Below are 21747 nucleotides of genomic sequence, written 5' to 3' on the forward strand. Positions count from 1 at the left end.
CTGCACTAGAGCATTTTACGTTCGAAGTACGATTTTTTAATTTTTTTTAGGATAAGCAATTGAAATTTTAGTTTAAATGGATTTGTTATACAATTTCCATTCTGATATTTGACTGTCCATTCCATAAATAACGATACTTTTGCATAAATTGTTAACTGAAAGTACCCTTAAGAAATACCATAAAAATGTATACTTAGTCATGTCTTAAAGAAAACACATGCATTTTACTTTCCTCGTATTCGAAATGAAAAGTAGAGTGTTTAACTCGGGTGAAATGCATCATTTCAGCCTCGGACTATTGGCGCTCTCACTGCGTTCGAGCGCCAAAATACCTCGGCGGAAATGAGTGCCTTTCATCCCTTGGTTAACAATCTACTAGTACCTACCGCAGCCACTAATTAATTTCAGCGCCATCTAGCGGGCACCACCTATGATACCTAACAAGCTTCGAGCGCCACAACAGCTACATTGAACCATCAGAACTATCACGGCATCCTCCCGTAGTATCGCTTCTCACCACTAGAGGGTGTCAATTTCAAAACAAATATGGATCAACTTCTGAAATCTATTAACGAGCTTGGTGAGCAACTAAAACAGATTGACACAAAACTCTGCTCAAAAATAGATGCTCTCGATAATAAGGTGTCGGCGTACAAGCAAGAGCTCGAAGAAATAAAGCAAACCCAAGATGTTCAAGAAACGAGATTGGACCAGCTGGAACGAGATGTTAGAGTCCGAAATCTTGTCTTCTTTGGTATTGAAGAGACAGAAAGGTCCTATTTTGACCTAGAAGACGTGGTCTTAAAAATAATAAATGAGGACTTGAAGGTGGCATGCTGCAAAAACGACGTACAACATATCAGGCGGCTGGGGAAAAAAGGCGAGAAACCTAGACCGATAATAATTGGTTTCACGACTCTAGGAAAGAAAATCAAAATCCTTAAAAATAAATCAAAGCTTCAGGGATCCACATGTTACATTAAGGAAGATTTCCCTCCAAAAATACTAAAAGAACGAAAGTCGCTGCAGGAAGACTTAAAGAAAGAGCTAGATAAGGGTAACAGAGCTATAATTAAATATAATAAGCTAGTTATTATACCAGAAAAAAATACTCAGAATAATATAGAGACACCTGCTGGAACAAATAATACCAAGAAACGATCCCTAGATACATCACCATCCTCCGCAAATAAAAACCCAAACCGCCAGGTGCAAAAGAAAAACAAACCGAGTACAGAAAACAGAAATATAAAGCAATACTTAACATTCCAAAGGCCAGAGTCGCCAAAAACCGGAGGAGACACAGACAATGACGACACGACATAGCAATCAGCGCCTCCTCCATTATATGATGAAAACACATTAAACAAAAATAAATCAAGCAACCAACGATGTTCCCCAACACGGCCGGTCACCGAGGCGATAAATAGCATCACGGACTCTATGGGCTCTAAAAGTAATGTAAATAATAAACCTAGAACTAAAATTTCTAAGGCCCCCAACACTTATAAGTATACCGATAGAAATAATCATGAAAATCGAAATAAATCCATTCTCCCAATACGGGTGGTCGCCGAGGGAGAATTAGACCAAAACCCTCCAGCAATACAAAAAACAAAACCATGTGTGAATATCTGCACACTTAATGTAAGATCCATAGTGTGCACCACGAGACAAACTCAACTATTGCATGCATTAGAAAATATAAATTGTGATATCCTGGGCCTTTCCGAGACTCGATATAGAACCACCGAAATATTCGAAAAGGATGAACACATTTTTATGTACAGCGGAAGCGAAAGTGGCCATAGTGGTGTTGGTTTTATGCTGAAAAGTCATATAAAATCATGTGTGGACGAGTTTATACCAATCTCAGACCGAGTAGCCAGACTCGATATAAATATTCAAAGCACAAAAATACACATAATTCAAGTTTACGCCCCTACAGAAAAATCGGAAGAGGATGTGACACAACTTTTCTACGACAACTTAAATACAGCTTTATTTAAAACAGGAGTCAATACAATTATAATGGGCGACTTTAACGCAAAAGTAGGCACCGCTAAACCCGAAGATAGATGTATAATGGGCAAGTGGGGATATGATGCTAAAAGGAGCAAAATAGGAAAAAGACTAATTAATTTTTGTATAGAAAAACGCTTCCACATTATGAACTCGTACTTTAAGAAAAATAAAAAACAAAAATGGACATGGTGCTCGCCCAACAACAAAACATACAACGAAATCGACTATTTTCTAACTAATAATAAAAACAGAGTAAGGGATATTAATGTCATCAGCACTTCTCACCCCACCGACCACCGCATGATACGTGCAAAATACTTAATTGATACCCAAACTAAATCAAGAAAGTCGTTCAAAGGTAGAGTAAGCACCTTGTCGCCACTGGAAAAACAAAATCTCGTTACTAAATTTACCGAAATATCTACATCTATTACCCTAACAAACGATGTTCAAAAATCATACTGCGATATAACAAACTCTATAAAAATGGCAGAGTCAGTAATAAAGAAAGATTGCTCGCACCCTTTAAATAGAGTGAGTATTTGCCCTTATACAGCTCAACTCATGGAACGTCGGACTTACTTAAGAGAAAAGAAAAATAAAACAAAAAATGAGAAAAAGGAACTATCGAAGCTCTACAGAAAAATAAAGAGAAAGCTGAAAAAACAAGAATACAATAATAAAATGAAAATAATTGAAGAAGAACTAGTGACACGTTGTTCCGTGAAGAAGGGACAAAGACGTTTAAATGATGACCGAAAGTGGATTCCATCGTTAATCTCAAAAACAGGAGAAACTGTATCAAAAAGGAATGATTTAGTAGAGACTGCTACAGTATTTTATGAAGACCTATATCGACACAGAAATCACCATACGACTGAGATTCTCACATCAGAACGACACGAATATGAGTCTTCAGATGTTCCATTATTAATAGAAAGCGAAATAAGCCAAGCCATAAAATCGCTCAAGTCATCAAAAAGCCCAGGAAGCGATGGAATTACTAATGACATCCTAAAAAGTCTAATAGAGCCTCTAACTCCGATAATAACAAATCTTTTTAACCGCATCATAACAAGCGAAACAATACCATCAGAGTGGGAAACATCAATGATTACACTGTTGTACAAAAAAGGAAATCCCAAAGATATTGGAAACTATAGGCCTATTAGTCTACTGCAGACAACATATAAGTTATTTACACAAGTTCTCCAAAAAAGGATTACACCAATTTTAAATGACAATCAACCAAAAGAACAAGCGGGTTTTCGCTCAGGATTTTCCACTACTGACCATATATTTACCGTAACACAGATCATAGAAAAGTTCCAGGAATACGGGAGAGAACTCTACTTGGCTTTCGTTGATTATTCGAAAGCGTTCGACTCTATTTCACACGAAGCTCTATGGCAAACTCTACAACAACAGGGAGTACCATCCAAATACATAATTATATTAAAAGAGATATACAGAAGAGGAAGAGCTAAAATAAAACTAGATAGAGAAGGAAGATCTTTCAAAATACAACGTGGAGTTCGACAAGGGGACCCGATATCCCCAAACCTATTTACCGCTCTCCTCGAAACAATATTTCGCAATTTAGATTGGGCAAAATATGGCATCAATATCAACGGCGAACTGCTTAACCACTTGCGATTCGCCGATGACATCATACTCATTAGCGACAACCACAGTCATTTAGAATACATGCTAGCAACGCTAGACAATGAGAGTCGAAAATGCGGTTTAAGTATGAATATGGACAAAACTTGCTTAATCACAAATAGTAAGGAAATAGACACAACTATTATGGGTAATAAGATAGAGTACGTCGAAGAGTACGTTTATTTAGGACGGAAAATAACGTTTAAAGAACAAACAAAGGGAGAGGTAGAGCGTCGAATTAAAATCGCATGGAAAAGATACTGGTCGCTAAAAGATATTTTCAAATCTAACCTACCCATTACCTTAAAGAAGAAAGCTTTCGACACGGTGGTCTCTCCCACACTTCTCTACGGCTGTCAAAGCTGGACTCTAAATAAAGAAATAGCACATAAATTACAGGTATTTCAACGAGCAGCAGAACGGAGTATGTTGGGACTAAAAATACGAGACAAGGTTAAAAATACAGAAATAAGAAAAAAGACCAAGCTGATAGACGTAGCTGACTTAGCCTGCAGGCTAAAATGGCGCTGGGCAGGTCACATCGCCCGCGCGCACGACGGCCGCTGGAGCGAGCGCATACTGCACTGGTGGTTCGTGATAGACGAGTCGCGGCGCAGGGCCCGCAAGGGCCACCCGCGCAGACGCTGGAGAGACGACATCGAGGAGTTCGCCGGCGGCACCTGGACTAGACTCGCGCAAGATAGGAAATTGTGGTCATGCATGGAGGAGGCCTTTACCCAGAATTGGGTCCCCAAAAACTTTAGTTAATTTTATTTTTATATTTTACGTTTTAAAATAATTAGTACTTATTTGTTATAATTTATTTTAATTATTTTGCAATTTTAACTTTATATTCCTATTGCAATTCTTGATGTACTGATTAAATAATATTACTAATATTCATTCTTAGTAAGTACATAACATAATTTAATGTAAATTTTAATATGCTTATATAATGAAATACATAACTATAATAATTTATTTCAAAACTTAACAACTATGTTTATTTACACGAATAAATTAAAAGCAAAATGAAAATAAAGATGCTTGAATAAATTATAATCTAAAGTAATTGATAATTCTCAAAGTAAAACTATGCAAAAGTACCTATATAAAATGTTTAATCATTAAATTGTTTTAAATGTGAGGCCGTTTGGAGAGATTTGATGTCATGTAGAACGCCTGCTGGAACCCATTCATGGGTACATCAATAGATACCCGTGAACCGGTTTCAGCAGGCATTGGAAGCTATTGTAGAGAATATGGACAGAGTACTGGTCTATGATTTAAGTTTGGGTGGAAAAAAGTCTGGGCTATTGCAAAGAAGTCCGGACACCTGCCATAACATTGCTTGCACAAGTTATCGAGGCAGGCGGTGACTCGCCACTCGTTAGATGGGCACCTGATGCGCCATCGTAAAGACGGCCAGGCGCAACACCGGCGTGAGCGGCTCAGGGGTGTCGAGAGGTGTGCTGCGCTTTCTCCGAAGTTACTCGCGGCGTTATGCCCTTTAACACTTCCACCCCTGGAGCATATAGCTCTTACGACTCCCCTCTGGACATCCAATGAAGGCAAGCCAGAGCTGAGAGTCCTGCGGGTCCCCTTGGGGTCCACTCCGACCGACGAAGACACGCCGGAGACGGAGACCCTGACCGACTCTCTGGAGCACTCGGGTCCGTGGGGTCGTCACTCCCCAACAGCTCGCCACAAGCTGCCCTGCGGGCTTATTATTACCTTTAGCGCAAAAATACTGAATTTTCGTTCGGTTTCCTTCAAAGGTTTCCTTACTGAATGAATGACAGATGCAAGCGAGACAGCACTATGCATGAGATAGTATTATATAATCTGTGGCATGAGTATAGCGACGTCTCGTTCTCCCGTTCACTCCTGTCATTCCGTGAGTGATCTTTATAGCATAACACACTACCGCACCGTGACCTTAGTGCGGAACGGTCGTGTGTTACGTTTTATAGCGGCATGCGCGGCATGCGGATTCGCTCCGGATTTGCATCCAAAGTATACCTATAAGGGTATGTACGCACGAGCAACTTAGTCGCCAGGCGATTTATTTGTCTCTTTTCGACAAATAAATCGCCTTGCGACTAAGTTGCTCGTGCGCTGATTTATTGAAACGCCTGATGAAATGCTACAAGCAAAGTTTCATGAGTGGTATTACTATTATAAAAAGGTAAAGCGCTTATTTTTTACATGTTCAGGCCACCAGCTGACGTTGTTTCCACCGCGATACAACCAGCGATTGATAATCGCTGGATACAACGGGCTGACGATTTTTTAAATAAACAATAGCATCTAAACTATCATCTGGCAAAGTATCAAACGGGAGTCGATGACTAAATTATTATAATTTTTTTTACGTGTTTCGGTGGCTGCTATTCCTCAACCCAGCAACGGAGCGGCGACTGTCGTCCACTAGGGTTTATCATACATAACCGTTATCCACTATACGAGTTATCGCCTGGGAGGCGATTGGTCATGGAAATCTGTTCCTGGCTCGCGGTCTATCAGTATTAACCGCGTAAGGTATAAACTACGTCATCGTCACAGACGCCTGCGCAAGCGATGTTATAGGTCAACGGAGGTAGCAAGTAGTACACAGATTTTACAAATTTAAATTATGATTTTTTTATCAGCAAATCATTATATTTTATTTGTTTCGTTAAGACGAAGTTTGTACCTATTATTAATCTGCTTGTTTCGCGTGTTAGTACTGTTGAATGAGTTATGAAATTGAAGGTGTAATAAGTCTTATTAAAAAAATACCTTAAAGTAGACGGTGTTCTACGGCCCCATAGATTAGGGGGCGTTCAAATATTACGCAACGAAATTTGGGGGTGGAGGGGTCCTTTAAAACGTTACGATGCGTTACAGAGGCGGGAGGGGGGTTGGAACAAGGCGTTACGCAAGACGTTAAAAATCTTCCAGAATTGCTTTACATAATATTTGAACGCCCTCTAGGTAGGGTAGGTAGGTAGGTAAGTAATTAGATCAATTTATTTTTAGGGTTCCGTACCCAAAGGGTAAAAACGGGACCCTATTACTAAGACTCCTCTGTCCGTCTGTCTGTCACCAGTCTGTATCTCATTAACCGTGATATGCCATATGCCGCTATAACAACAAATACTAAAAAGTACGGAACCCTCGGTGGGCGAGTCCGACTCGCACGACTTGTCCGGTTTTTTTAAAAACCAAAGCAATGTTTCATTGGCCTACATCTTAAGCTGTGCCTTAATAGTTGTAAATGTGTAGTCGATTGTTGACGAGCTTCAAGCTCTTAAACTACATACTTCCTTCTTCCTCGCGTTATCCCGGCATTTTACCACGGCTCCTGGGAGCCTGGGGTCCGCTTGATAACTAATCCTAAGAATTGACGTAGGCACTAGTTTTTACGAAAGCGACTGCCACCTGACCTTTCAACCCAGAGGGGGAACTAGGCCTTGTTAGGATCAGTCCGGTTTCCTCACGATGTTTTCCTTCACCGAAAAGCGACTGGTAAATATCAAATGATATTTCGTACATAAGTTCCGAAAAACTCATTGGTACGAGCCGGGGTTTGAACCCGCGACCTCCGGATTGAAAGTCGCACGCTCTTACCGCTAGGCCACCAGCGCTTAGCGCAAGGTCTTAGACTACATACATATATACTTATAACCACAAAAGGGATAGTAAGATCAAAAAGCAGGCATCATTTTTTAGGGTTCCTTCTCCTTATGAAACGCTATTTCATCTATCGCACAGGCAAAGACTTTTGTAGGCCTGGCTGGCTAACTATCGACGATGATCAATTGGCAAAGGCCAGTGCCGGCCCGAGTCCTTGATCAGGGTAGAGCGAAATCGGGTTTTGGCGCCCTTCGTTGAAGCTTTTTACCCAAAAGCAAAACGAACGAGTGGGCCCGCGTCACACTCGAGTCTTTTAAAACTTATATTTTGCCCCCCTTGCCATCTGGCGCCTAGAGCGGCCGCTCCACTCGCTCTACCCTAGATCCGGCCCTGGCAAAGGCCAAAGGCCTTGCTAAAATCTAATAATTCGAACGACGAACAAATAGTCACCGAAGGAACCTTCGCCTGAAAGAAGGATTCACAATCACAATTGATCATTTCTGGTATAGGTTGGACTAAAGCAAAGGGGGTGCCGACACAATTTTCATCGGAGTGATGTTATTATGACACCTATTTTTTATTGTGTTATCATAGAGAATACGCTAAAATAAGCATGTTTTGTACGAAAAACTTTTCTCTAAAATCAAAAATGGCCGAGATATTTGACCCGCAAGTTGAAACCACTACTTGACAAATTAAAATCAATCATTTGGAACAGTAAATTTAAATGTAACAGAGACAAGATAGGTGCGACGACGAGCGAAGCGAGGAGGAGTGTGTTAGGTTGACCGCGATGATCGCGATCAAACAGAGCCAGAACAGACATGTTATTGTACCTACTAAAAAATTCTAAGTCTTTTTTTGCACCCCCTTTGCTTTAGGCCAACCCTGGTATATTACCTACGTGCATGATGCTTGCTATGGTTGAAATTATTTGAGTAGGTAGAACGTTTCTAGAAACATAACGATGTGCAAATATCGATGTTACTGTGTGAGCGCGAAGGTTAAAAATCAATTAGGTAGTATTTTTTGTATATACAATATATGCTAATCAAATAATTTCAACCAAGCATAATTAGCTAGTTGTATTACAAAAATACACACACAATACCTACATGGATCCTTTGCATTGTTCTCCTATCAGTGAAGTCTTGAAGAGGTCGGCGCGGCCGACGAACGTTTTTAGAATAGTGTTAATGATAGCGAAAAAGACAAGATGAGGTCGCTGCTGCTGTTGTTTCTGATGCACCAATCTTCGGCTGTCATTCATTATTTAAATTGTGAGTTTTCTGACGAAGTATACCAACTTGGTGCGTGCTGTGTTTAGTTGCCTGTTTCCCATGGAACAGAGGCAGGGATACCGCTCATAAACCTAAATATTAAGACCCTTGTCATTTCAGTGTACGTTCACGCTATGTACTTATTCAGCTAAGTTACTGCCCGAGCGCCAAGTCGGTGCAAAAAACTGCAAACATAGTGTATACTAACTCATTGTGTGTTTACTTAGTGTAGACTAACTCATTGTGTGTTTCGGCTTCGCACATGTCTCCTCCATTTCAGTGCATGCAAGAATCCTTGATTTCAGTGACCGAGTACAGCAAAATGCCGGATCTGTACCAGATGGACGATTACGACACCTGTGTCATGGAGCCGGGCGGGACCTTCTGTCTCGTCGACGCTGATCTCTACTCCAAGGAACCCTCCGACCTCATGCTGATGATACAGGTACTTAGCTATTTATTAGGGTTCGTAGCTCAAAAGGAAAAAAAACGGAACCCTTATAGGATCACTCGTGCGTCTGTCTGTCTGTCCGTCTGTCACAGCCTATTTTCTCCGAAACTACTGGACCAATTAAGTTGAAATTTGGTATACATATGTAAGTTTGTGACCCAAAGATGGACATGTAACGTAAACAAATAAAATTTAAACGTGGGGACCACTTTTGGGGGGGAAATAAGAGAATTAAATTTTCAAACTATATCGTGTTACATATCAAATGAAGAGCCCATTGTGAGAAACTCAAATATATATTTTTTATAATTTTAAGATAAACAGTTTAGAAGTTATTCAAGAAAATGTACAAAAAATGACCATTCCCCCCCTTTATCTCCGAAACTACTGGGTCTAAAATTAAAAAAAAATACACAAAGTAGTTATTTACCTATAGATCACAGGAAAACCCATTAGAAATGTAAGCGTGAGTCGGACTTAATTACCTAGTTTTTGATCAGATCCGACAGTCTTTTAAAGACATTTCACTTACATTTCACATAAAAAATACATTGTTTAAATTCTGTAATTTTTTATGATATAGGTAGGCAAACGAGCAGACGATTCGCCTGATGGTAAGTATTTCCGTTGCCCACGTACACCTGCAACACCAGAGGGGTTGCAAGTGCGTTGCCGATCTTTAAGATGGAAGTATGCTCTGATCTTGAAGGTTTTAAGGTTGTACCGGTCCGGAAATACCGCGGACGACCGTTTAGCTGTGCGAGGCATAAAGTTTCTGGAGAAACACACAGTTGAGGACTGCAATATTAGAAAGGTCTAGAGGAGTTGACAGACTTGCAAAAGACGAAAGCACAGTTAGCAAGATAAACTCGAAAAAAATATTTTGGGCAATAAACTTGTTTAATACTACAATTTTAACAATACTTTATCTAACCCTTTAGCCCCCCACACTCAGGGCCGGATCTAGGGTAGAGCGAGTGGAGCGGCCGCTCTAGGCGCCGGATGGCAAGGGGGGCGCCAAAATGGCAAATGAGAAAAAAAACAAGTTTTAAAAGACGCGAGTGTGACGCGGGCCCAAAATACGGTTCGTTTTGCTTTTGGGCAAAAAGCTTCAACGAAGGGCGCCAAAACCCAATTTCGCTCTACCCTGATCAAGGACTCGGGCCGGCACTGTCCACACTCGTGCGTAAATCGCGGCGTGAAACCGCGAACGCGATTGTGGAGTCGAGTTCGCAGGTCTGCGAAATCGACGCCTCACTCGCCATAGCTGTAGCTGTAGATACTGGACTTTAGGGCTAGTGCACAAATCACGCGAGACTCGCGAGAGTTTTTCGGCTACTTTTTTACCCCCTCCCCCTTGGTGATATTTGGTGGTTCTTGGCTAACTAAAACCAGGTAACTAATATGTATTTCATGGTAACTTTTTTACAACAGGAATACTCAGAAAATACGAGAAAACATTATAATCACACAAAAGTGCACAGGGCTTTGTGCGTTCGAAAAACTTGCAAGGATTTCGTGAAGAAGAGAAGTCTAGAGAACGAAGCGGACCTAAGATCCATCCTTGAGGAATGCGTTGACGATTCCTTGTGGAAAGGATACAAGCTAAACGCCAGGTAACTATATCCCATTCCAGTTAGGATTAGGATAGGGTTTAGGATTAGATAGGATTGACCTCGAGGTTTCGATAGCTCAGTTGGTTGGTTGGCTAGTGCTAGTGGCGATGGGCTAGTTATCCAGAGACGCGAGTTCGAGTCTAGCCCGAGTCGGAGGGTCTACCGCGAACCACGTTCGACGTGTTGCCTCTTTGCCGCATTTGTGAATTCGTACGTAAGTGTGACAGGAAGGCAACACGTGGAACGCGGATCTCGGTAGACCGTCGGTGAATTTTTCCACTGATTTATCTAACTACCGCGAAAAACAAAATTTATAATTTCTTTATCTGCGGCTCTGTCGCTCTTGCATATGCAAGTTGTATCACAGTCGAAGTTATTTGCTGTGATCTTCACACAATAGGATTACGAGTAGAATCTCTGATTCTGTAATCTTCTATTATATTGTCTATTATTAGGTATCAGTTTCAATGATAATAACACATGTTTTTACAGATGTCATGCAGGGTCACATTTGACAATATATATGTGGTTTCGTTTCATCGGGTCTCTATTGTTTCCATATACTTTTAAGTCATAATGTATTGTTTGTTCACATTTTCGTTAGTCATGCATAATTTGGTTTTTCTCAGAAACGCGTAACTTTTCAGGATTGCCATAAAACAAACCTAACCTAACCTATCTATAAGATAACCTTACGAAAATCCTGACAAGTTAACGGTTTTAGAATTATGACTAATGATAATCTGACAATCATTACATTAGACCCCGGTTTCATCTTTGTTCATAATTATAGGTAGGTCCCTACTACCTACTGAATCACTTTTACCGCCCGGCAAATTACAGCCCAAAATACGCATTACACTTATCCAACGTGATAATTAACTGTATCTAATAAAAGTATGGTTTAAAAAATCCAAAAAAATAAATAGATTTAGATTTAGATTTATTTATTTCATAATATTAAATTACAATATAAATTATTTTTACACTAATCTATACGAATTTATATTATGATCGTCAATTGGAAAATAATAATTGATTATAATTATACAAAAACAATACACAATTTAAAAACCATTTGAATAAGCAATCGATTAATTAATTAATTAAATTTTTAACAATGTCAAATAAAATAAAATGAGAAAAACAATGTCAATACGGCTAAGCAAGATATCTCATAATGATCGTCAAAATAAAATGAAATACACGTCAATAGAAAAATTAATAAATTAATGAATAATAAATATTACATTTAATTTATTATATTACATGTTATTTCCATATATTCATAAACCGAATACAATGGATTATGCAATAAAAAGAGTCTCAATTGGCGTTCAAATGTTTCGTCAGATGGTTCGGTTCGCAATGTTGCAGGTAGACGTTCATAGTACGTTGGTCCAATCACCCTCGGATTTTTGACTGAAAGTGCCATAGCATTAGTGCCATAGCAATAGCATTAGGTACATAGTTAGGTAATAGAGGTAACTCATTAGACGAGGATATCTAGACCTGTGTCGAATGCTGTGGCGTAGGCTTCAAGAAACTATGTTGCCAGGCTGAAAAGTGGTGCCGATTCCACCATCAGCCCCTTACAATTCTCATACATACGCCGTCGAAAAAATTACGCTTTTTATTTTACAAATCGGACAGGTGAGTCTAGCTCATTTTTTTCTCTTTGTCTCATAGTTCAAGTTAATAACATGAAATAAATCACCATTCCAATCAAGCCTATAATTTCCAGATTAACCGAGGTGTTATACTGCAAAAGACACGGCGACAAGAGGAGTTTTAGCTCTGGAGATTACATCATGGCGGGTGTTTATTTGATCCTGATCATACTGAACGCAGTCGGGACTTCTTACGACATTATCAACGGTGATGCGGCAGGTACTTATCATTTTGATACCGAGGTCAATGTGGTGAATACCGGCTTATAATATTTTTGGTAGGCACGCCCGTCAGGGAAAACACTTTCGTATTTTAATACGCACATCGCTGTCGCTCAGATCAGCACAGTCAGCAAGGAAGAGGTTTGCTCCTTCTGCTCTACCGACCTTCTGTAAGTGGAGTAGGAGAAGGTGGCCCTTAACGGAAAGTTTAAAAAAAATGGTTCCAGTAGTAACATTGTTCATTTATTTGCCACAAGGTCCCCTATTAAACACTTTTCGATGGATTACGACTTAATTTATCAAAAAATGAAAAACAAAATATTTAAACGCAATTTACAAAACCTCTACGATTGCCCGCTTTGCCCTAGGGGGGCACTCGCTTAGGCCAAAGTGGTCACGCACATAAACCGAAATGGGATAGCCATAATATAACCATTGAAGACAAAGCATCTTAGTCAAAAATTTGTATTTTAATCTCTTAGCAGCTAGCGTTTGCTAGCTGTCTTTAATCCAAGTATTGTTATATGTAATATTGATATTACGGAATAATAAATTATAGTTGGTTTTGTTTTAGGGAATACGTACTTACTGGCTTTCTCCATCCGTCGTAACTGGCGTAAGCTGATAGCGCCCAGCGGCGTCGGGCCCGAGCCCAGGCTGAACCGGCTCAAAATCTTCAACGGATTGAGGCAAGTATATTTATAGTCCACATCATTATTCCTAAGTAAGATACATTAAAAATTTTGATTACCTATGTAACTAATTCTTCTATGAGTCAACTAAAATAATATACTTAGTAGGCTCTCATTTCTGTCGAGGTAGTTTGGCGCTCGAACGCAGTAAGAGCGCCAATAGTCCGAGACTGATATGGTGCCTTTCACCCGAGTTAAACACTACTTTTCATTTCGAATACGAAGAAAGTTAAATACATGTGCATTTAAAAAAACACGGCTAAGTACAAACTTCAGTAAGTAGTATTTCTTGAGGGCACTTTCAATAAACAATTTAGGTAAAAAATCACGGCGCGAAACCGCGAACGTCAGTGTGGCGTCGATTTCGCAGATTGTTCACGCCTTCGCGCCTAGTTCCCCGTTTTTTGTCGGATCAAAGGAGGCGCGAAGCGCGAACTGGCAAGACTTCTAAGTCCCAAGTAGGTACTGAAATGTTTCGTAATGAAGTCATTATATCGCGTATCGCGTTTTTTTTTTTTTTATCGCGTATATATATATCTTTACTTGAAAAATAATTATAGTGTATAACTAGCCTTAGGAACCGATTTTGCATGTACAACCAGCCTTAAAGTTTGTAGTCTATGATTGTTCATTATTTTAGTATGTGGGTATTTTTGCACTTTGTAATTTTTCCTCAGTCACCCGTTGACCACGAACGCTGTAAAGAGTTCGAAACGTCGGGATGTATTATAAATTCAATATACGCGATATAATCCGTTTTCATAGTTTTATTTCATGAGTAACTATCGCGGTAACCGAAGACAATATTATGAAGTCATTATAGTTGAGTCGGGACTGTCGGGAGCGGAGCTCATGGTGAAACTGAAAACTATGAGATAATAGTTTGGTAAACAAAGTCTTAATTCGACCATTAAAGTCGACGAGTGACAATTGAAACAATAAAATTGTTACTGGAAGACCTGATATGATTGTACAGTATACATGTAAACAATTATAACTAAATAAATAAATGTAAACGTAACCCAAATACTCGTACCTATTTGTCGACAGATCCCTGACGATGGTTTGCGTCTTCTTTTCGCACTCCGTGTTAGTGCTTGTTGTTTTTTATCTCAAGAATCCATACTTCGTCGAAAACGTAAGTACCTAATTGAGTACCTATAGTAATTGCATGGACACATTATGAATGAAATGTATTCAAATACACACACATGCTGAAATAAACGGATCTGCAAATAATGCCGGTTTTTACGCGATGCGCCACCGTTTTGTGTGACGCGCCACCGTCTTGTGTGATGCGCCACCGTCTTGTTTGATGCGCCACCGTCTTGTGTGATGCGCCACCGTCTTGTGTGATGCGGAAGGGTCCTGGGTTTTCCCCAGGCTACCATTCCCCCACACAGTCCTACCGCTCTAATTACCCTTGTGTAATAGAGCCTAAATCAGGTTCAAAAAAAAGTAATTAGTGTAATTAATTACTCGTACTTATGTTAGATTTATCTAAAAATATCCTATCGTGTATTTTGTGGATTCCAGATGTTTAATGATCCCTCAAAGTACATCCTACTCAACGGCACACTGGTCACGTACACGTTCTTCGTGATGTCAGGTTTCCTGCTTGCGTTCAACTTCGAGCTGCACGCGGAGAAACACCGCGTTAGCCTGTGGGAGTGGCCAAAGAGAATGATCTTACGGTGGCTGAGGTACGTTCACTTAATAAGGGGCATTTTCTATGAAAAGGGACCTTATAGGTATATATTGTCGATGGCGTTTACGCCGCACAGCGTCGCGCGGCATTGTATTTATATCGGAGCATCGTTAATAATGGTGTAAGCGCCATCTCCTGACAACAATAAGGTCCCTTTTTATAGAGAATACCACAATTGTGAGATGAGTGACACAGACATGTTGACAAACACATGGCACAATAAAACAAGTACTCTCCGATGACAGCTCATGTCGTGTAGGTGCTGGATAGCACAGCGAACGAAAAATAATCGCTGATCAAGCAAGACTACGCTGTGAGCGGTATGATGTGAGTAGATAGTATTCCCGGATTCTGTCCTACCCCCTCCCCCCATGTCACGACAATAATAGGGAATGCAAATCAGTTCTAATCGAAACCGAAATAACCGGTTATAAATATTTTTCAGTCAAAGCCGGTTATAAAATTTGATCATTTAAATTGCATTTCCTAGTCAACACTCACCGCGCTAGGCCCACCCAGAGTAACTCACCTTGTTTTATTATACTCTGTCTGTGATTTAGCCTTTTTAGCGTATTACTAAACCACTGCTCAATTTCCTTTTAGACTAACCCCGACCTACGCGCTGATTATGTTCACCGTGATGACGCTAATGCGTCACCTGGGAGACGGGCCGCAGTGGGAGCTGGTGGTGACCAGCGAGTCGGACGCCTGCCACAAACATTGGTGGACTCACCTGCTCTACATCAATAATTATTTGTGGGAGGACATGCCTTGCTTTCCTCAGTCTTGGTAAGGTTTTACGCGATTATGTGGTAAATTCCTCGTTGGTCCGTTCTATGTCTGAAAACGGGCGTCTAACTGCTGGGAAATCTGGTGGATCTATTAACATTGGCATATCCATAAAGTATTTGTGCGAGGACGTGCCTTGCTTCCTACAGTCTTAGTAAGTTTTAACAATTATGTGGTAAATTGCCCGTTAGATCCACATAGACGTATATCTGGAAGGTGGAAAACGTAAGGATTAGAAAGCCATAGTGCATAAAGTACCATAGCAACGCCAAGGGCGTTAATTTTCTTCTCTTCCCAATACCAGTACTCATGCGTGCAGTAGAAGTATGAAGTATTATCTGATTGTCTCTTATCAAAATTTCGTTTGCCATAATTTTACAGTGTACATAATCCTTGATTCATGTTTTGTTTTATTTCAATCATGCGTCGAGGAGGTAAAACTATTTACCTAGACCTTGGCGAAATGAAGAGTAAAGAAACCATGAATGGAACAGGTACCTGTCAGCGGACACGCAGTTGTTCGCGCTAGGTCTACTAGTCTGCATCGTGTGCCGGAAGCCGCGGACGCAGCTGCTGGCACTGGGCGTTCTGCTGGCAGTCTCGTTGGCCATACCCGCCGCGCACACCTACTTCCAGGACCTGGGCGCCGTCGTACACAACTCTCCTGAGTGAGTGACTCATACCCGTGTCATACCTGTCCGCTGTAGCTGCGCATGCATCTGCTGGCGCTGGGCGGGCTGCTGTGGCTGTCCCGCTGGCTATCTTCTCCGCGCACACCTACTTGTAGGACCTGGGCGCTGTTGCACACAACTCTTCTGAGTGAGTCATACCTGTGTCATGGCTGTCCGCTGTAACCGCGCACGCAGCTGCTGGCGTTGGGCGTTCTGCTGGTCGTCTCGCTGGCCAGTCGACGTTAAAGACATGTTTACACTTTTACACCTTACTAATTTATAAGGCGAAAAATGTAAACATATATATCTTTGACCTCGACTGGCCATCCGCACCGCGCACATCTACTTCCAGGATGTGGGCGCTGTCGTACACAACTCTCCTGAGTGAGTTCATTACACCCGAAGCCCCCGAAGGGCAAAGGTCTTGAGAGGATGTGACACAGTTTTTCATGGGTGGATCAACTATTTCTAGTTGTGATTTTTTACCGTCGGGCACAACAGTCAGTTTTTTTGTTAGATTGGAGGGTCTGATCATCAGATCACCAGGTTGTCATTAAAAAAAAGTTTCTGTCCCAAATTTTTGTCATTATCCCAGGTTCTCTTCGTGAGTCGTGGGATAAAAGTTAGGAGATCAATAAGAAGATAATAATGACACTCTACTTACAATGATCAAATTTTCAGATCACTCCGCACCTATTTCCGGTACAACAGGGAGTTCCAGTTAATCTTCGTGTGCGGCCACACCAACCTGTCGACGTACGTGCTGGGCATCGCCGGCGGCCTGCTCGCTTACCACTGGCTCAACAACGAGAAGGACTTCTCTGAACGACTACAGGTTACTCGACTTGGCACTGAGACTAATTTCGTTACTACAAACCATATTACTTGACCGGAACCATGACCCAAAATGAGTCTTGGCCTCCAAGTCAAGAGCACGCCATTTTGCTTGGAGGTGCTTTGCGAATTCAAACCAGCTTTCAACGACGCTGAGCTCACGGGGATCTACCTCCACTATCCGCCCACCGATACTTAGGAGATATCTCAACTACCGTCACTAAAATGCTGTCAGCTTCAATCTGACATAAGTTTTTTACGCGTTTCCCGGTAGGTCCTCGCTGTAAACAATCCGCCTTGATGCATCAATGTCATATTTTATTATCTCTGAAAACTTGTCAATAACCTGTTAAAGGTACAGTATGTATAAGTTACTCTATGGTTTACTAAAAGGCTAGTACTGTTCTGGTGGCAGAACATTACAATAATATAATATCCCCTATTGCCTTCCGCATGAAATTAGCTCCATGCATGAATTTATTTTTATTTTTGGATTCATAATTTATATCGTTGGAACACCGGAAATGATAAAAATACTTTTGTAAACCTTAACATTATTTTATTAAAAAATATTTAAAATGTTGAAAATTTTTGAGCGGTTCAAACGCTCACAATTTTTGGCGCGAATTCGACAGAGCGTGATGACGTCACACGTTGGGCGGCCCAACTGACGTTTACTTGCTACTAATGACACTAATCTGTCGAACGCGTGACGTCACGTGGCGTTTCGAGCGTTTCGCTCACTAGCTTTTCGCGGGCAAATTTTTGTACTTTTTATTTATAATTTTAGGTAATTAAATGGTAATTTAAAAACGGAAATGCATTTGTAACATTTTATAACGGTAACAAACATCCGAATAAAACATATTTCGTTCAAATATAAACTTCATGCATGAGGCTAATTGTTACTGCAAAAAGTGCGTCAAGCTTAAAACCAAACTTAGACCTTGGCTCCTCGAGCAGACGTTTTCGAGCAGACTTGCACTGCGTATGCTATCAAAATCGTTGCAGACTTAACTTTGTCTAACTCTAGTCGTCTAGCTAGGTTGCGCAAATACCGGAGGCCCAGGATTTGTCCTAGTCCTGATATAGCTTTTGCTAGAATTATTTCTAACAATAGAGATAGAAGTTCCAAAAGTCTAATAATTACTTGGGTTCTTCGCAGCAGTCACTAGATTGTGGTATGTAGGTATGGTTCACGAAATACATATAACATATAACTTGCACGGATTCGCCAGATAAGTTGGAAATCAAGTTTCGTCAACATAATAACCGCCGTAACCGGTTTACTTGACATCAACAGTTTTGAATGATTCATAGTTAATAGTTTCACTATAGATATCGGGAGCTCGAAAACAATACAAAAGGTAATCACGGTCCATATCTCGGTCTATATAAGTTTACTTGACATCTTCCAGAAGTACGCGTGGCTAATATGGCTGGCGGTCCCTCTCAGTGTGAGCATCATCCTGTCCGGCGGCATCTTCTACATGGACGACTTCGAGCCGTCCACTTTCGTGCGAGTGCTCTACGCCTCCGTCCACAAGCCCATTTTTCAGCTTTGCATCGTGGTGCTGATCATCGCCGCCATCTTTAAGGTTAAAAGTAAGTCGGTGTGAGCATCATCCTATCCTATGGCCTGTTCTACATGAACTACTTCGAGCCGTCTTCCTTCGTGCGAGTTTTCTAACGCCACCGTCCACAACCACCACCGCCAGTCACCAGTATCATCTGTACTGCTGAACCTAAGCCTTCATAATATAATATCCTGAGATTCCTGAGCTTCATGTCTCTAGCCTACTAAAACCATTCACCGACTCACAATGCGATTTACTGTTACGTACGCCTTACCTTAGAGTTAAAGTACTATTAAGCTGAACTTCCGATGCTCCGGCGGTGGACTGAGTTCACGTAAGAATAAGCAAGTCGTAAGCGAGACTCGTTGGTCTTCTGTTGACATCATCTGAGATCATTAGGTATATATAATAGGTATAATCTCAATTATCTGATGTGCAGGCGTGGTCCGCTACCTCCTCGAATGGCGCGGCTTCACGTGGACAAGTCGTGTGGCGTACGCCGGCTTCCTCTTGCACTCCCTGTTTCAGCGCGGGCTCGTGGGCGCAGCCCGTCTGCCCGCCTACATGTCCGACTACAATGTGGTGCGTATTCTTTACATATTTCGCAGTCGTGTAGTTTTTATAGTTTTCACTCACTAAAACGCTTCACAAGCCTTACTTTATTCAAAATTATAAATCCCAAATCGTAAAGGTATCACCGCGTTTAGTAAGTCTGATTGCACTAGGATTTTTTTTCGGATCCTAGTTTGGATTCCAGTTGGGACGGCTGAATTAATTAGGCGTGTGAAGCGTTTTAATTTAATGTCCTCCATGTTTAGTGAGTGAATTACAGCGGCCCTCGAGTCCCAGGAGTCATCCGGCCAAAAAACGACCTTGAAGTTTCAAATTTAAAATCAACTTTGATACCGCCTCCGCATCTCCGCAATGCTAATTTCCGATTTTCCACAGTTAATAATCCTGGCAGCGACAGTGTTCCTGGCCTTCGGGACAGGCGCGCTGCTGTTCGTGGCGGTGGAGTCGCCGGTGGCCGCGCTGCTCAAGGCCGCGCTCGCGCCCCAGACGGCCCGGGCTAAGGAGCAACCCCCTGAAGACGCCCCTACTGATATTACTACTAAATTCTAGTCGATAAACGTTTGAAGAAAGGATTAACCACAGTAGAAATCATGCGCTTTAGGAATCTCAAAAGTACATTCTAGAATGTTCTAATAGAGGGCTTTTATAATTTGGCCCCTATATTTATGTAGTCCTCCATATATCGTGTCCGACAACGGCGACCTTTAGAGTTTCCTCTGATGAGCACGTGTATGGCTCGCAAAACCGAACTTTGTTTTAAATATCCGGTCGCACTGTGCACAATAAAGCTTACCTTGTTCGTTATAAGCGTATGCGTAGGACGGCTTAGGTCTAGACTTACGTTGAAGGCGCTTTTGGTCCAAGTGTTCAAGTCGAGCTTCTTCTCCCTTATCATTGAAAGATCTAGAAAAATCACAGTCATCAAGTTGAGTTATTAATTATATTGTTAAAGAAAGTATAATTTTTTTCTTGTATATTTTAATATTTTTAATATCTGATCTAAAACAACTAAAATGGGGTAGCGCTTGGACGAGTGGCGGTGGTGGCAAATCTACCTATTAGCTAGCGGGTAAAGCGATCTAGCTAATGGATGCGGATCAGCAATGCCACTGCAGTGTGCGAGCGGGACGTCACTGTACGTGAATAGCGCTGTCTCACTCGCACACCGGAGCGGCATGCGGATACACACCTGTATTACGTCATAGACGCCTGCGCAATCAAATGTTACAGGTCAATGGCGGTAGAGACTGGTGCCGCATGGACTGGTTTGACCGAATTAATTACGAATTTTAATCAGCGAATCAATATAATATTTAGTTTAGTTAAGAGTAAGTTTATATTTTTTTATTTGCTTGTTTCATGTTGGTACTGTTCAACGCTATTTAATAATAGTTATTTGTTATACAAGGGTGCAAAGTTGTATTTTACCCGCGAGTGTGGAATTGAAACACAAGCAAGCGAAAGGATTCTATAGTTGAACCACGAGCGAAGCGAGTGGTTCTAAAATAGAATCCTGAGCGTAGCGAGTGTTTTAACACACGAGAAGTAAAATACATTTGCACCCGTGTGTAACACAAAACTTTTCCCCTCACTATAGCGAGGAAAGTGCAACATCCACAGGCGTTAGATCATCTTCATCAACTGGAATCACTGATTTTTGTACGATATTATAACAAAAAACTCTGGAAATTCTGTACTTTTACGTGAGAAGTTTTTAAGTAAAAATTTTGTTGACAATGTTGACATTTCTGACGTATGAAATGTCAATGATGCGTTTTGAAATTGCATCGACTTAACTTGTGCGTTCAGAATTATATTTAACATAATTATTAAAAAACAAACGTTTATTATGGAATTTTAAGGTTTATGACTTCAAAACATCAATTAAAACTAAATCTGGTATTTTTTATTAGATTCTCAAACCATTTATTTAATGATAATTAATATCGAACGAACCATTATTATGAGCGTTTTACGTTTTGTTATCTGTCAAACTTCTTAAACACGCCCCATCCAAGGTCAATTTACTTTCCCCACTAGTGGATAAAATGCGTTTTTCCCCGCTTGTTTTAAAGGATAAAAGACGGCTTTCCGAGCTAGTGAAGGGAAAAAGAAGATGTATACCTAGAACTCTAGAACGTATTAGTAAGCGTAAGCTGCGCAACACAATGTAGTAATAGCATAATATTATAAACACAATGCGTCCTTTGCCTGATGTTTTCATTTACCTGATTTACCGCAAAGAACCTTTATACGTTTCGAGCGGAACCTCAAATTTGTAACGGTCAAACGAGGTTGGATATTATTTTATTAATATTTGCAGCATGGAGACTATATAAAGGAGCCAAATCTCTAT

At 40.8% G+C, this 21747-nt stretch overlaps 3 protein-coding genes across 3 annotated transcripts; all 3 read left to right on the forward strand.

Annotated features, from left to right (window-relative positions):
- The first annotated feature begins 546 nt into the window (after nucleotides 1-546).
- On the forward strand, nucleotides 547-1326 carry LOC134749646 (uncharacterized). Its single transcript, XM_063684663.1, has one exon. The coding sequence runs from the start codon at nucleotides 547-549 to the stop codon at nucleotides 1324-1326; it is 780 nt and encodes a 259-aa protein (XP_063540733.1).
- Nucleotides 1327-8880: 7554 nt separating this feature from the next.
- LOC134749318 (uncharacterized) lies at nucleotides 8881-13257 on the forward strand. The gene is made up of 4 exons (XM_063684219.1): nucleotides 8881-9033; nucleotides 10474-10655; nucleotides 12400-12545; nucleotides 13122-13257. Exons 1-4 carry the CDS (start codon nucleotides 8911-8913, stop codon nucleotides 13250-13252), a joined length of 582 nt encoding a protein of 193 aa, XP_063540289.1. The 5' UTR covers nucleotides 8881-8910; the 3' UTR covers nucleotides 13253-13257.
- A 1036-nt stretch (nucleotides 13258-14293) lies between these two features.
- Nucleotides 14294-19957, forward strand: LOC134749317 (nose resistant to fluoxetine protein 6-like). Its single transcript, XM_063684218.1, has 8 exons — nucleotides 14294-14377; nucleotides 14776-14942; nucleotides 15551-15736; nucleotides 16231-16404; nucleotides 17089-17242; nucleotides 18660-18846; nucleotides 19258-19400; nucleotides 19767-19957. The coding sequence occupies exons 1-8, from the start codon at nucleotides 14300-14302 to the stop codon at nucleotides 19938-19940; spliced, it is 1263 nt and encodes a 420-aa protein (XP_063540288.1). The 5' UTR covers nucleotides 14294-14299; the 3' UTR covers nucleotides 19941-19957.
- The last annotated feature ends 1790 nt before the right edge of the window (nucleotides 19958-21747 follow it).

The sequence above is a fragment of the Cydia strobilella genome, chromosome 18 (assembly GCF_947568885.1).
Source record: "Cydia strobilella chromosome 18, ilCydStro3.1, whole genome shotgun sequence".
In the NCBI taxonomy this organism is placed as follows: Eukaryota; Metazoa; Arthropoda; class Insecta; order Lepidoptera; family Tortricidae; genus Cydia; species Cydia strobilella.